General features: G+C 34.9%; 1 protein-coding gene across 4 annotated transcripts; it reads right to left on the bottom strand.

Annotated features, from left to right (window-relative positions):
* LOC129245648 (peptidylglycine alpha-hydroxylating monooxygenase) lies at positions 1-13,510 on the bottom strand. Of its 4 annotated transcripts, none has more exons than XM_054883955.1 (9): positions 13,484-13,510; positions 13,171-13,341; positions 10,597-10,654; positions 8,045-8,132; positions 5,393-5,465; positions 3,883-4,015; positions 1,825-1,873; positions 332-670; positions 1-273 (listed from the first exon to the last, which is right to left on the bottom strand). In XM_054883955.1, the coding sequence occupies exons 2-9, from the start codon at positions 13,330-13,332 to the stop codon at positions 105-107; spliced, it is 1,071 nt and encodes a 356-aa protein (XP_054739930.1). In that variant the 5' UTR covers positions 13,333-13,341; positions 13,484-13,510; the 3' UTR covers positions 1-104. The 4 variants fall into 4 exon arrangements, with proteins under 4 accessions (XP_054739930.1, XP_054739929.1, XP_054739931.1 ...); XM_054883954.1 differs by having other exon boundaries at positions 13,462-13,487; XM_054883956.1 differs by lacking the exon at positions 13,484-13,510 and adding an exon at positions 13,480-13,483.
* Between the last annotated feature and the right edge of the window lie 1,277 nt (positions 13,511-14,787).

The raw sequence follows: 14,787 nt of genomic DNA, 5'->3' as shown, positions 1-14,787 counted from the left end.
TACATACATTCATAGACTTTATTAAATTATTTACAATGACGTTCAACAATTATTAGATATTTACATTTTATAAAGTAAAATTAAGTTTTCATTTTGGGGTAGATTCACAATGTGCTAGCTTCTATATTTGGAATGTTATGAAGCCCTACATCGGGATTGCTCCAATAGTAATTTGGTGGTCCTTGACTAAAGCAATATTTCATGTTAAGAGGTTCGTCATTTTCAACATAGTACATCAAATAAAAATTGCACATTTCATCTTCGTTCGTGGCTCTATAAATGAAAACGATTATAAAAGCCATTATGTTTGAATAAATATTTTACTAATTACCCAATTTTTGTCACTCTGTTCCGAAAACTAACCATGGTACATCTAGCAGCTAGATAATCGCCGGCGACAATAGGATCACTATTTTCAATTGGATAAAACATTTGAGGTGTCATCGGGTCCCTTTTGCCTAAAAGGGTCCACTGATGAATGCCATGCTCATCAGTTCGTACTCTGTATCCCGACACTACTTTTCCAAGGCTGTGCGTGTGAGTGCGATAAGCAATTGGATATATTGTCTTATTCTCACTTATTTCGCAAGCAGATTCCATATGCTCCACTGATTTCGGTGGGATCATTCCAGCAGTCCCCAGAAGCAGAACGCCAGCAAGCTTATTTAAACTACGAAAATGATATATACAGAAATAGATAATACAAATATATAGAGCGGAAAATAGATATAATCTTTTTTATAAATATATAAAAATGAATGTTTGTCTGTATGTCATCGATGAACTCGAAACCTACTGAACCGATTATTATAAAAATTGGTATATACATATACAGTAGGTTCTGTTTTTATGCGGTTTTGAAATAGTGCAGTTTTTTTTAAATTACAAAATGCATGTCGACCTATCGGGAATTGTACATATAAACAAGATTCTAAACCAGCTAAGCAAAAACTCATCACAGATTACATCAGAAATGCTAACCCTACAAGTATGGAACCGCCTGCATAACCATCTAGATTAGACGTGTATTTTTCCTAAAGTGACGAAAGTGATTTTACGCCAAATCCTAAACGAACGCCAACATGTGGGTATTGTCTGATTCTATTTCTGAATTAAATTTATTTTTCGATTCTGACGTTTCTTAAATAAAGATATAATTTTCAAAAATACAATATTTTGTTTAAGCGATTTTATTTAATTATTTCAGATTCATGCGGTCTATGGAACGTATCTATAGTTATAATATGGGACTAGTGCCCTTTTTTATGCGATTTTATTACATTATTTCAGATTTATGCGGTTTTAGCACTTTTGAAACGTATCTATAGTTTCACTATAGAACTAGTAGCTTTTTTATGCTGTTTTTTTTATGCTGTTTCTTGCGGAACGTATCTACCGCATAAAAACAGAACCTACTGTATGTATTTTTCCACGGAGACGGTTTGTAGAATATGCTTATTGATGCCACTCGCCACCAGGTGGCGCTGCAGAGTAGCATTTCTTACACATCACACCGTGTAATGTTTTTGGTTTGATGAATAGAATTCAGATGTAATTGTATCACGAGTTCGAGAGCTGAAAACGAACAAAACTGTTCTACATTGACCCTAATACGTGTATAGGCGTTCTCAACTGAATTATTTTCAAATGAGAATTTATCAAATCGACAGTTAATTTTAAAATAATAATGTTTTTAACTTGCAAAGAATTCAATTGGTAACAACCAACTTTGCGGATAATTACGTTTATCTAGCGACCAACAAAATGTGTTATCTTTGTTGAAATTGTCTTTCCCCTAAAATCCTTTTCGTGAAATGTACTTACGGCTTAAGAGTGTATTTGATAAAGACTCCAGAGTCATCAGTGCTGCCATCTGAAAATTATAAAAAGTTAAAAATTTTTAAATCTCAAATCCCAAATTATTAGTGTAGCATTAAAGAAAGTGTTATTCTAAAATATGTTCTTAGTAAAAACGGGTTAACGAAAAGTCAACACTACAAGGAAAATATTACGTACTGGTCTCAAAGTTTGAATTTGTGTCATCAAACATGAAACTAAGCCAAAAATATTCAGAACGGATTACGGATTTGCGAAGCATAGCAGAGAGCTCGTGTGTAGATTCGTGTGTAGTAACAATTTTTGCAAAACATCATTTATAAAATATCTGCTGACCTGAAGACCTCAGACACTGAAAAGCTTCTATCAAATCATCGCGATCTACAATCGTATTTCGCTCTCTGGCATCCACGTAGCCTTAAAATGGGGATTATATAATGAGGCCTAAATACACTCGGGTGATGCTATCTTTAATGGCAGCCGTCCTTGAATTACTGCATGAAGGGCTGTAGAGTATGACGCCATAAGGGGAATGGCGCGCCAATACAATGCGAATATGCCAGCAGCAATGCACATCTTCACCAAATCGGGAATATACAAATTTGCCTGTAGCTAAACGTCCCTCGCAACACATACACTTGGATTTTGCACGACCGTTTCAAAACAGTAGGCTGTATTGTATCGAAGATGACGAGCATAAGTGAGCCTTAAAAAATATATTTTCTGCCGATGTCAGGCAGTCATTGTCACGGATAACGGATGGTGGGCGTCTTAATGTTGTTCCACAAATGAAGGAAACTTCAGTTTTCAGACCACCCCGAACGGCAGATATTTTTTCATGATTTTCATGCCAGAAATACACTCGAAGATTTGGATTTTTTTGTCGAGGGGCGACCGATTTTAGAAAAAAGCTTTTTCTATCATTTTAGTGTTTCATACACGAAGACTCGAACCTACGCACTTCCGAATAGTGGTCACGAACCAAGCAATCGGATACGGCGCCACACCTTTAAGCAAGCATTTAAGAAAGTGGTCGCAGATGGTAAAACTTATATTTATTCCCAGTATTTACAGAAATTGTTTTAGTAACAGTAGCAATATGTCGCCGGTTTTATATGCCTACTCCCAGTGAAGAGTCCAGGTCCAGACTGCAATCATCGGCGTCCATTTACGCCAGAAACTATTTCCTGGTGTCATCCAAAGCACAGTTGGCACCAAGGGTTACTTCGTCCATATATTAATCAATAGAAGGTATCTTTGAGACCTAAGCAGAGTTGCTAAGTATTGCATGAGTGCCAAAAAATTTACGTTGGCAAACAAAACTGCGCAGTACTCAAAAGGTTCAAAATACCCCATACGCTCCCCCCGCCCCCATCACACAAACATTGATTTTATAGAATCAATGCCCTTGTCCAATGGCATTAGGTACTGTTTACGTGTATCGACCGATTCACGCTTTAGCAGACAATTATACCTTAACAAGATATCGGCCCACAACAACCGCATTCTTATGCGGGTGGATTGCGAACTACGGAGTGGCGCTTGTCAATCATTTTTAAGGAATTGTTTCACCTCAGTGGAACTACAAATAACCCACATATAACTCATAAGCAAAAGGACACGTAGAAATAATGTTTTAATAATTTACAAATGGGTTAGCAGTCTGCTAATTATTCTACTCGGAACTGCATTTTATCCCCGTAGCAATATTATACGGGGCCATGCTGTAATTACATACTTCTGGCATAAGGGAGACAATATCTTTTACTGAAATCCAACAAAAACTTGATTAGAAATGGATCAAAAAACTAAATTAGAAGTGGCAGCAATACTTTGAAAGTAAATCAACACCGGACTTTTGGGCAATCGCGCGGCAAATTGGACATAATATTTCAACTCCAGATTACTTACGCTCTTTCATTCGGTCAAAACAAACGCGACAACATTTACAATGTTTACATGGAAAAATTAGAAGATTTTCAAAATCCCGGTATTAAATTATTACCGAAGATTGCACAAAGATGGTGTTAAAAAATTAGATCTTACCGTTGAATTTATCAATGTGCGCGTAATGCACTTGTAGAACGATATACTTAATAGGAGTGTTTTTTCCAACTTTAAATCCAACCCCTTGCGGCAAATTGAGTTTTGGTGCATCTCTCGCCCATGCATATAAGACCTATTAAAATTAAGTAGAGATTAGAAAATATATTTATTAAATAATTTCGTAATAAGCATAGAATAATGTACAAATCTTTGTACACCATTGAATACAATTTTTTGCAATGAACAAAAAGTTTCTTAAAGCTTAAGTGGGTGCGTGAAGGGAGAGAAAAAATTCGCAGGAATTCCGGCAGAAAATCATCTCAATCAAATCTAGACTAATTAGAGATGATCTCCACAAGAAAGCCTTCCGTCGCCCATGAAAATATTATTTTCACAGATGAGAAATTTTGCTCCAAGGGATTACCGTGGCCACCATCCAGCCTCCGTAATGGTTTGGTGGGAGTATCTTGTAAAGGCGTTACATCTCTTGGTTTCTGCGAAAAAGATGTTAAGGCCGGGGCAAAAGATTACCAGGAGGATGTCTTAGAAGGCGTGGTAAAGCAGTTGAGCAGTACTCTCTTCAATGGAGTGCGTTAGATATTCAGCAAGATTTCGCTTCAGCTTATAAGGCAAAAACTACCCAGAAGTGGGTGAAAAACAATATTCCTGGGTTCAAATCGCCGTCAAGAAGTCCAGATCTGAATCTATTGTACCACAGTTTGTGGTCAGAATTGGAGAACATGGCCTGCCGAAGACCACACAGAAATTTAGAGAGTCTCAAACAATTTTTGGTTGGAGCAGCGACGTCAATATCGATGGAAACCGTGCGTGCTGCAATAGCTAAATGGCCTAATCGTTTGAAGGCTTGTGTAAAAACAAATGTTGACCATTTCGAATAAAAATTAATTTTTTGTTTTTAATATTTATATTACTAAATAAAACTAACTTCATTAAGAAAGGTATTATTGGCAGGACTAAGTATAATCTCTACATTTTTCCTGAAAATAAAAATGATACATATGTATATCATGGAGGAAATATTTTTAGAAGTGTACTCTTTAACAGACCGTTATTCGACTTTGAACGAATTTGACAGAATCAGCTGATAGGCTAACGTCACTGACCAACACAAAGATGTACGAAAAAAATCAACCAATGACACTTCATTGCTGTATGAACAACGACTGATTGGACGAGTGTGTGAATATGTGTGAAAGGATTGTGCAGAATTCGGCTAAATCTCGCAAGTGACGTGGCAGCCGAAGTTCCCTTCACAATTTTCTTTTTCATCATAGTTAAAGAGCAAACATCGAAAATCTATCATCCATATTTATTAGATGATCACGATCCCGATGATAAATGTTTGTTTCAATGTGGTTTAAAGTGTACCATTTTTACTATTTAGTATAGTAATCACTGTTATAGTTTACAGACCAAATTTACTTGGCAATTTTCTTGTTTTTATTAGAATATATGTATCTTCAGAAATGCGCTTAACGGAAGTTTTTACCTGCGAATGTGCTTTAGGGCCACATGGGCTGGCCGAATCTGTTGAGTGCGCCTCTGACATTTCTCCACAATTCCTGAAAATAAAATTGATATTTGAAATATGTTAATAATGACTTTATTTAAATTGCTCATTTCATTGCTTGGTTCATTTTGAGCGTGATTACTTTTGAAATACTCCAAAGAAAATAGATATATCATATGAAGCTCTAAGGCCCTAGTAGTCAGTGTGCTAATTAAATGAGGATGATATTGTATATGTATATTCCCTATAAATAATAATAATAATATATGACGTAAAGATTTCAATTAATCATTCAATTTTCGGTGTTGCAGTAAGGATTGAGATCTTAAGATCAATCCGGATATCTAAAAAAATTATAGGGATTGTTCAAGTAAAAATAAATACTTTAGCTTTTCATTTACTAAGCAAAAATATGAATGCATGCAACATAACTAAGAGAATCATTTAAAGGTATTCAAAATAAGCCATCGTACTTCAAGATCAATAGGAATAAGTCAGTTAAGTTTAAATTGGACTAATGAAGACGCTTATTGTATTATTCTAAAATTATGTATAGCCCATAATTAAGATGGGAAGAAAGACTTGAAGTGTTACGAGTTGAATCAAGGAGAATAAGAATAGTTCAGCTGTTCATCAGCCCAGGGATTGTTTGAGTGCATTAGGCAACGCAACAGCGGAAAATCTAAAAACAAAAAAGTTCACTTTGTCTCTGTACACACACATATATGTGAATCTTACATAGTTTATTTTGACGGTTTTCATAAAGAAACAAATATAAATTCTTTCCCCCTTTTCTTTTTTGATTGAAATGTGAAATAGAAATTACAACGATAGGAATAACAGCGGCTCTAAAAACGTACACATACGTATGTACCTGGACCTGTCGCTGTAATGTATTTTTCGAGAGATCGCTAAATATCGGTTTCAGATTAAAGAAAAACGGTAGATCATAAAATTCCAATGTATGTGGAATCAATTAACCGAACAAAACAAGTGATATATAAAATTAAGGAAATTCAATTATCAATCTACAATACATATATAATTCATATTTCGTGCATGCTTCATTTTTCATTATAACTAAACATTTTCGAGAAATTAACATATGTAGAAAAAAATAAAAAAATGCTCGTATTTATTTATAAAATCGAATGTATTCCTTCGAAAGGATCCTTTTTTATCTGACGTCAAAAATGTCTACGTTCGTCCCGAAAAAACAGCATTTGCGGGACGACATGCTTTATTATTACCTTTTAAAGAAAAGTGCAGCTGATACGTGTAACGGTAATCATCAGAAATACGTCTGAAGAGTTGGATGTTGACAGATCAACCGTCGGTAAACGTTTGTACGCGATGGGGATGGTCCAGAAAGGAGGTAACTGGGTGCCATATCAATTGAAGGGGAGGGATATCGAGAGACGTCTGGTGACGATTGAGATGCTTCTTGAACGGTATAAAAGAAAAAGTGTTTTGCATCGAACCGTCATTGGCGATGAAAAATTAATCTATTATAATAACCCTAAGCGTCGAAAATGTTGGAGCCTGCCAGGTGAATCAGTTCCATCGACAGCGAAAAAAAAAAATTCATGGTTCAAAGGTTATGTTATGCATCTGGTGGGATCAGAAGGGTGTCATCTATTATTAGCTCCTTAAACCATTTAAAACCATCAGTGGCGATCGTTACCGACTGCAGTTAATGCGTTTTAACCGAGCTCTCAAAAAAAAAAGGAGCCGGATGGGACGGTAGACATGATAAACTGATTTTGCTGCATGACAAGGTCAGGCCACACGTTGATAAATCGGTTCAGAAATATATAGAGGGACTGAATTGGGAAATCTTGCCCCACCCGCCGTATTCCCCAGACATTGCACCTTCGGTATACCTTCTGTTCCGATCAATGCCGTCAGCCCTTATTGGAGAGAATTTGACCATCGCAAACTGGTTCAATGAATGGATCAAGTCAAAAGAACTCGAATTTTTCGTCAGAGGAATCCGTATGTTGCCTGAAAGATGGGGTAAAGTTGTTGCTTCAAGTGGCACATACTTCACATCATGTCATGTATTATTTAATTGTTGAAATAATTCGTAACTTTGGCTAAGAAACGACAGAAACTTATTCCCATACTCCATATATAAAATAATTACATATATATTTATTCGGGTAATAAAAAATATGCAATCTTTTAAATCTTAAATCGGTTATTTATTTGGTTTTTTTTGTTTGTTCTTTTTTTTTTTTGTTAATTAAAAAACTTGTCTCTCTCATAAAGACCATCAACAATTGAATCATCATTCCCTCATCCCAAATACCTGGGTAACATTGCTATTACTGTAATTTGTTGGTGTAATATTTTGCCATCGAAGAAATAGCATTGTGAAAATAAGATGTGAATATTTAAAGACATATTTGCTCCTGCGAAAAAAAATCAATTTAAGTTGCATTCTATAGATGACTACAAACCAGACATACACAAGCTTTTTGCTCGGAAAATATACAAGATCTACACTGATGCATTTATGGCATCAAATCCATAATTGATATATTAGCGTCCTTTAAGCAATTGTAATTTTATTCAAATTTGTTACCAAAATTTTTAAATTATTAAATAATATTAACATACAAAACTCACCAAACAGATTTCGTAGACCCAGGCTCTCCACAGCCATATATTAACATGTGATGTGCCGTATTCATTGTTGCATTTGGTTCATAGCCAACTAAAAATATTTAAAACAGGAACTGTAAGTATTACATTAAAATTCAGTAGAAGTAAACAATAATTAGCTCCAGAGAGAAGTGAAATTATTAGGTCAATGAAAAAGTTCTGGGTATTTTCTTGCTTAATTTCGACGATGAAATTAACAATTCTGGCTATATTATTTAAATCAAATATACTATACGCCGTTTGAAGGAATAAATTCTTGTCTCTATTCTTCTTCTTTATTTGCTATTCGTAATCGAATGTAAGCGATTATACAATTTAAAAATAATAAATTTTTTTTTACATTGTTTTTTTTTTTTTTAATTTAAATTTTGAACTATATTTCAAAAGGATTCGCGGTCTCTAGCTGCTTCCAAGAGGGAGCATTCCATTCTATATCGGTCCACTGCCTTATGTTCCTCAACCAAGAAAACAGCTTACGTTCGATACCTCTTCCTCCTTCAATCTTGCGCGGCAATATGAGTTGCAACAGTTCATATTTCGGTTTTCGTAGAATATGCCCCAAATATGAAGTTTTTCGATGTTTGATGCACTTGATTAGTTGTCTGTTGCCGTAAACTCTTCGCAGCACTTCTCCATTAGAAACGTGGCCGGTCTATGGTATCTTAAACAATCTCCGGAGAAGTCACATTTCAAATGCTTCCAGTCTATTTATGTCAAAGAGTTTTATGGTCCATATTTCCATGCCATATAGCAAAACTGACTATACATAGCATTTTATGAAGCGCATTTTTAGTTGAAGATTGAAGTCACGACATTTTAGGACTTTATTATATTTAAGAAATGCGGATGGTGCCTCTTCGATGTATTAGCAAAAAAAAAACAAAGCAGTTTATTTTCACAGCCTCTTTTGAGCCCAGATTTATACCACATGAAAATATTGCAAATCCATGAAAAATTGGCAATCGCTTAGTGTTAGGTCTGGACTATACGACAAATACGAATGCAGTTAATAGCATGTGAATTTATTGTGACCGAATCTGGTCGATCTTCTGCTTCAATACGGTCACTTATTGACACTGGAAGTCCGAATTTAGTATATGGTCTGATAGCAGCAGCTCAAAGCCAAACACAAAAATGTCGAAGAACTTTGTTTTAAATCGCCATGTGATATGGCTTGCTGCAATGTGCTCATCTAGTGATGTAGTGCACTAAAGACATCTAGCGAAAAATGGTCAGAACTTTTTAGTTCATCTTACATGTATTTGTATAATAAAATATTATAGCATGTTCTTTTCTCGCAATGTTGTTGCATTTATTCTGCCTTTCGTTCTCAAATTTTCGTGTTCTTTTTTATTAAAATTTTCTGCCTTATACAGAACATGATGGGTAGCTTTACCCAGCTGATCGTTCAATTTTATTATATTCAATATGAAATTTGTGGAAGGGTTTAACTTTTCTTGTTCTTTTCTTATACGTAATACATATGCAACGTTGTGGTAGGGTGTAAAGCATCATTTTCGTTTCGTAAGGTGAGAAAACGCTATTAAATGAATATGTAAACAAATTTCTAAATTACAAAGAGGCTACTAATCTTAACTTACAACACTGTCAACTGTTAGAGAGATGGAAGGTGAGAAAAATAATTTTAAATTTTTACTGAGCCTGCAAGCAATAAATTCAGATTTTCCGATGGAAAATAAAGTTAGTGTGAACAACAGAAGCAAATGTCGTAAGTATGAGAGTAAGACAATTTTAAATGAAACAGGGCACCTGTTGTCAACGAATGCACCACCAGTATCGTTTTTCTTATTTATGAGCGGCCGACTTCGGCAATTTTAGGTGGAAATTCTGAACTCCGCTATAACTGTTGTTTAAAATTATCAGCTTATCTGCTTTAGACTTTTATTTGATTTGTAGTTTTAGGAAAATACTGAGTGGAGTGCTTCGGCAGTTTGCTTCTAATTTGTATAGTATACTAATTGAAAGTAGACGTCGAGCATTTTTTAACTTTAATAACAATAATAAAATTTCTGTACATGTATTTTCAGAAACTTGGCCAAATATTTTCAGTTCTGCCGAATTGAACCTTTTTTGATTTAAAAAAAAGTTTTAGTTTCTTAGTTATCAAAGAAATCTAATATTAAATAAAACAGTAGAATAGGAAATAATTCTTTATATTTAGTTCTACTTCATTCCATTTGCAAAAGTTATTAACTAACTTTTTCAACATAAACTTTTTTAGCTTCAGCTGATTTTTATTGCCATTAACGACTCCATTTCACACAGTCATCAACCTTAAAATCTCTCGCATAAAACAGTGATATGTTACAATAGGGGGAAATGGTAAATGATAGAAAGAAAAAAATGTTTTAAATGTGGACCGGTTATCTTCGGTATGAAAAATGAAATGATCGAGAAATAGATAGAAAAACAAAATTGGGAGTATTATGGTATGTGTTCTAATGTAATAAATATCATAGATATTACAACAAAAGTATGTAATTTTCAGCACATACCTATGTAATAGCTTGTTGTATAGTCAACTTTTACTGGCGTGCAAAGATAAAGTTCAGGCTGAAAATATATAAAATATATACGGCTAATTTAAAATAGCAAACAAATTTAACAACATATATAATATATGTATGTATTTTAATAGACTGTGTTCCAAAACATTGGTGATTCAGTTTACCACACAGTTAACATGACATATTACAAATAATTTTTCTCGCTTGAAAGAGCTAATTTAATGAAATTGGTAAACCAGGATTAATGATACCAAGTAATTTGGTGAAAACTATGAAAAGTATTTGGGTCACACCTTTTTCACTTGCACCTTTTTTCAGTTTACGATTCAATTAAACGAAAAAATTAGTACTCCAAATAATGTAAAATTGGGATTTGGAATAATTATAATAAGAAGAGGTAAGCTGTATAACCTTCAGTTAAATTATTTCATTTTAAATTATTTTGGTTTGCAAATCTTGATTTCTTAATTGGATATTTGCATAAGTATATATATATATATATACATACCCATATACATATACATACCCTTTTTGGGTGTTTGGCCGAGCTCCTCCTCCTATTTGTGGTGTGCGTCTTGATGTTGTTCCACAAATGGAGGGACCTACAGTTTCAAGCTGACTGCGAACGGCAGATATTTTTATGAGGAGCTTTTTCATGGCAGAAATAAACTCGGAGGTTTGCCATTGCCTGCCGAGGGGCGACCGCTATGAGAAAAATGTTTTTCTTAATTTTGGTGTTTCACCGAGATTCGAACCGACGCTCTCTCTGTGAATTCCGAACGGTAATCACGCACCAACGCACACTGCTATGGCGGTCGCATAAGTATGGAAACGAGAAATATTCAACATAGCGGTATCTTAAAGAATAAAAGGTTTATCTCCGTTTCTTTAAAACTGCTTTTCCAAGATAATTTAATATGAAACCTTATCAACCTTCTACTGAGCAGCATGCACTAAATTATGCAACTCTGGCAATACTAATAATAAAATCGGGTTTTCTTTACAGTTTTGCCAACTAAAGTCAGCCTTGATTTGGACTAAGACCAAGCGCTAATGATACGAAGCACAAAGAAACGATAGCGGAGCGGATGCTTTCAAATCTTCAGATCCTAACCCCTTAAGTACTTTGGGAATATAGTAACAAAAAAACTCGGTCGAAACAGTTTCACTGAAGAAGCTATGTGAAAAGTATAGGATAGACAAAACTAATCTTTTGATTTGGTTTTTGTTTTGTATTTGGAAATAACTTGCTTAATAATTTCCTTATGTTCAAAGTATTGTTCCCACGACAATCGGTTTTAGGTAAGGATTTAAATCCGGCCAAGGACTGTTACTTCAGCAGCATTCCCGTATATGTATGGGGAATGTTTATGCTGCTACAACAACAACAACAACAAAGCTAATATTAAAGTTTTCGTCAAAATCACAAAAAGTAAAAAAAAAAAATTATCACACTGATCTGCATCCTTGACAGAGCTTCGTGTTACCCGGCGGTTGCACAGACTGCGAAACAGCAGGGCCCATTAGGTAGCAAAACCTTCCAAAGCCATTGATGCAGGTGCCATCGTGCTAATGTTGAAAAATATTGGTCCGATGTCACTTTGATATACAACTTGTCCATGGTCACTCGTAGCATATCTGATAAGTGCAAAATAGGAATAGTGGTCCCACTAGTGTAACCTGGCAAACCCGCCAAACAGGAGGAGAATAAAATACGGCCGCAGTGATGGTGCCGCAGGATGATGTCCTTTTTAACTTGTAGATCTGGAAGCTTTCTCAACCAGCAGAGGTAGTTTCACTGATCTCATACGCTGACAATTCCTCGATATTGGCGTACGGCAATGAGATCGATGGCTTGTGTTCAAAAGTAAATGATTATCTCTCCAAACGTTCGCACTTGTGAGGAATCTTCAACCTTACTCACTAAAACGACACGAACCCTTAACGCAGGAGGTAAAGTGAAGGCCACAGTCTATGACCTTCTGTCAACAACCCCGTTTCCTTTGATAATTTGCTTTTCTTCTTGGCTGCATTGGGCGGCAATTGCCACCACCGTTAAAATCACAAGATCCTCAAATCGCTAGACGATAGCATTTGAGGCAAGGACAAAGAAATGTTGCTGGCGAAATATAAAACAATTAATCGGCCGGTTTTAAATTATGTACTGCATACCTGTTTGAATTGCTCCCAGGGGGTAGAAGATCCAAATCTATCAAAATTCAGCCGTCAAGACAACCACGTATTGTCTCCTGATGTCGACTTTACAACATCTTCATAGAGAGGCTACTATTCTCTCGGTTAAGGAACAAAAAATAATTCTCACCAAACAATTTCTGCTGAGATGCTACCATACGAATCACTCCTGAATGCCATTGCTGGAGGCTCAGCCACTTGCAAGAAGGCACCACTTCAACTTAACTGGCAAGATTCAGGATTTAACGCAACACCCACTGAACCCACCAGTTTATAGAAACATTTCGAATTATCAAGTTTATTATTTTGAAAATCAAGTTTCGAATAACTCATTATTTCCCACTAAAATATACTGGAAATTTTATTTACCATATTTGGAGAGACTTGTGGCATTAGCAATGCAAAACGGGATGTACGGTCTGACGTGCTTTCATCATTTAAGTGATTATCCTCTATATAATCGTATGAAACCAATCCATATGCTGGGCATTGCAACGTAAACAAAACTGTTATCAGCACAAATATATCCATGTGACGAAACTGCGGTATGAAAATTTTAGTAGCCATGGCTTATAACGTTTTTTGATACAGCATGAACTCGTTAACAATTTAGTTTCTGATTAAACAATTCAAAATGAAAATTAGTACTCTGATACAAACGTAAAACAAATTTTTCACCCACGACAGCAAAAAGTTTTATAGATAATAACAAAATATATCGTTAATCGATAAACTGTACAATGGTTTGGTGATACATACTTACGAAATCATGGTGTTGTTAAAGTTTTTACAGTTAAAGTGTGGGTGGAATGGCTACAAAACAAATTGAAAGTTGAAAATAAATTGAATGTTTAAAAAGTTATTCCCGCCGTGGGGCTGGTGTACAGAGTATAGAAGGATGCGAAAATTGTTATTTTATATTTCGCGACTTGAACAACCGATGACATCACCGCTGCGAATAAAAATAAAAGAAAAAGGAAGAGAATAAAATTCCTTTGTGAATATTCAGTGAATGGCTTGTGAATATTGTGTTTTTGAGTTTTGTGAATTTTAAATTAAACAAACTAATGAAAAAAAAAAAAGTTTTTTAATACGCGGCTTTTCATTTTCATTAGTTTGTTGAATTTAAATCTCATATATAACAATATGCCAAGCCATTCCATTTCCCCACATCTATACATATTAAATGTGTCTCAATATCTGTCAAATTTTTGTTATGACTTTTTGATGGGGGCAACTTGCTGTCTTAACATTTATTTTTCAAAATGGCTACAGCTACTGATAAGGCAATGACGGCAAGACAGATATATTTTAACAGTCAAATCCGAGGTCTCCACCTAACATTTCTGGTTTCATTTAACTTGTTTAACATAAACTCTCGATATTTCTGTTTTTACAGATCTTTTTTAACATAATCTATAGAAGGCTTAGATGTGGGCGTGTGTAAGACGAAGTTGACGATTTTTGTCATTTCTTTCGCGATTTTGAAACATTTTTTGAAGAACTAATAGAGATGGTTAAATGCAGCCATCATTGTGGAAATAAAACGAGATGAGTATTAAGACAGAAGTGTTAAACTAATACCGTGGCAAATTTTGTTCAAATTTTTGGGATCATGGTTGCTAGCCGGTGAACAACAAGATGTAAGATGCAATAGTCTACAGAGCCCTTTGTTGCAAACGGTTTTCAAACCCACAGTTTTTGTTTTTGAAGGATCCATAAACTGTGCAAACAATGTACAGAAAACAGAAAATGGCGCCTTCGAAGACCGCTACTTTATTTTTCGTGATTTTGACAATCGATGACGTCAGTACATTAAATAAATAAACCTTTGTTTCCAAGTTTTTGTTTTTAATAAATGTCTCGGCGAATATTGTAATTTTAAGATTACATAAAAAAATAATAAAAGGGGAATGTCGCGTGTTAAATTGTAAAAGCACGCTTCATAGCAATACCTTCAAATGCAGTTTTTTCTTCTGTTTTTGT

The sequence above is a fragment of the Anastrepha obliqua genome, chromosome 4, assembly GCF_027943255.1.
Source record: "Anastrepha obliqua isolate idAnaObli1 chromosome 4, idAnaObli1_1.0, whole genome shotgun sequence".
NCBI classification, from domain to species: domain Eukaryota; kingdom Metazoa; phylum Arthropoda; class Insecta; order Diptera; family Tephritidae; genus Anastrepha; species Anastrepha obliqua.
Note: the sequence above shows the minus strand (reverse complement) of the source record. Positions and strands in the feature narration are given on the sequence as shown.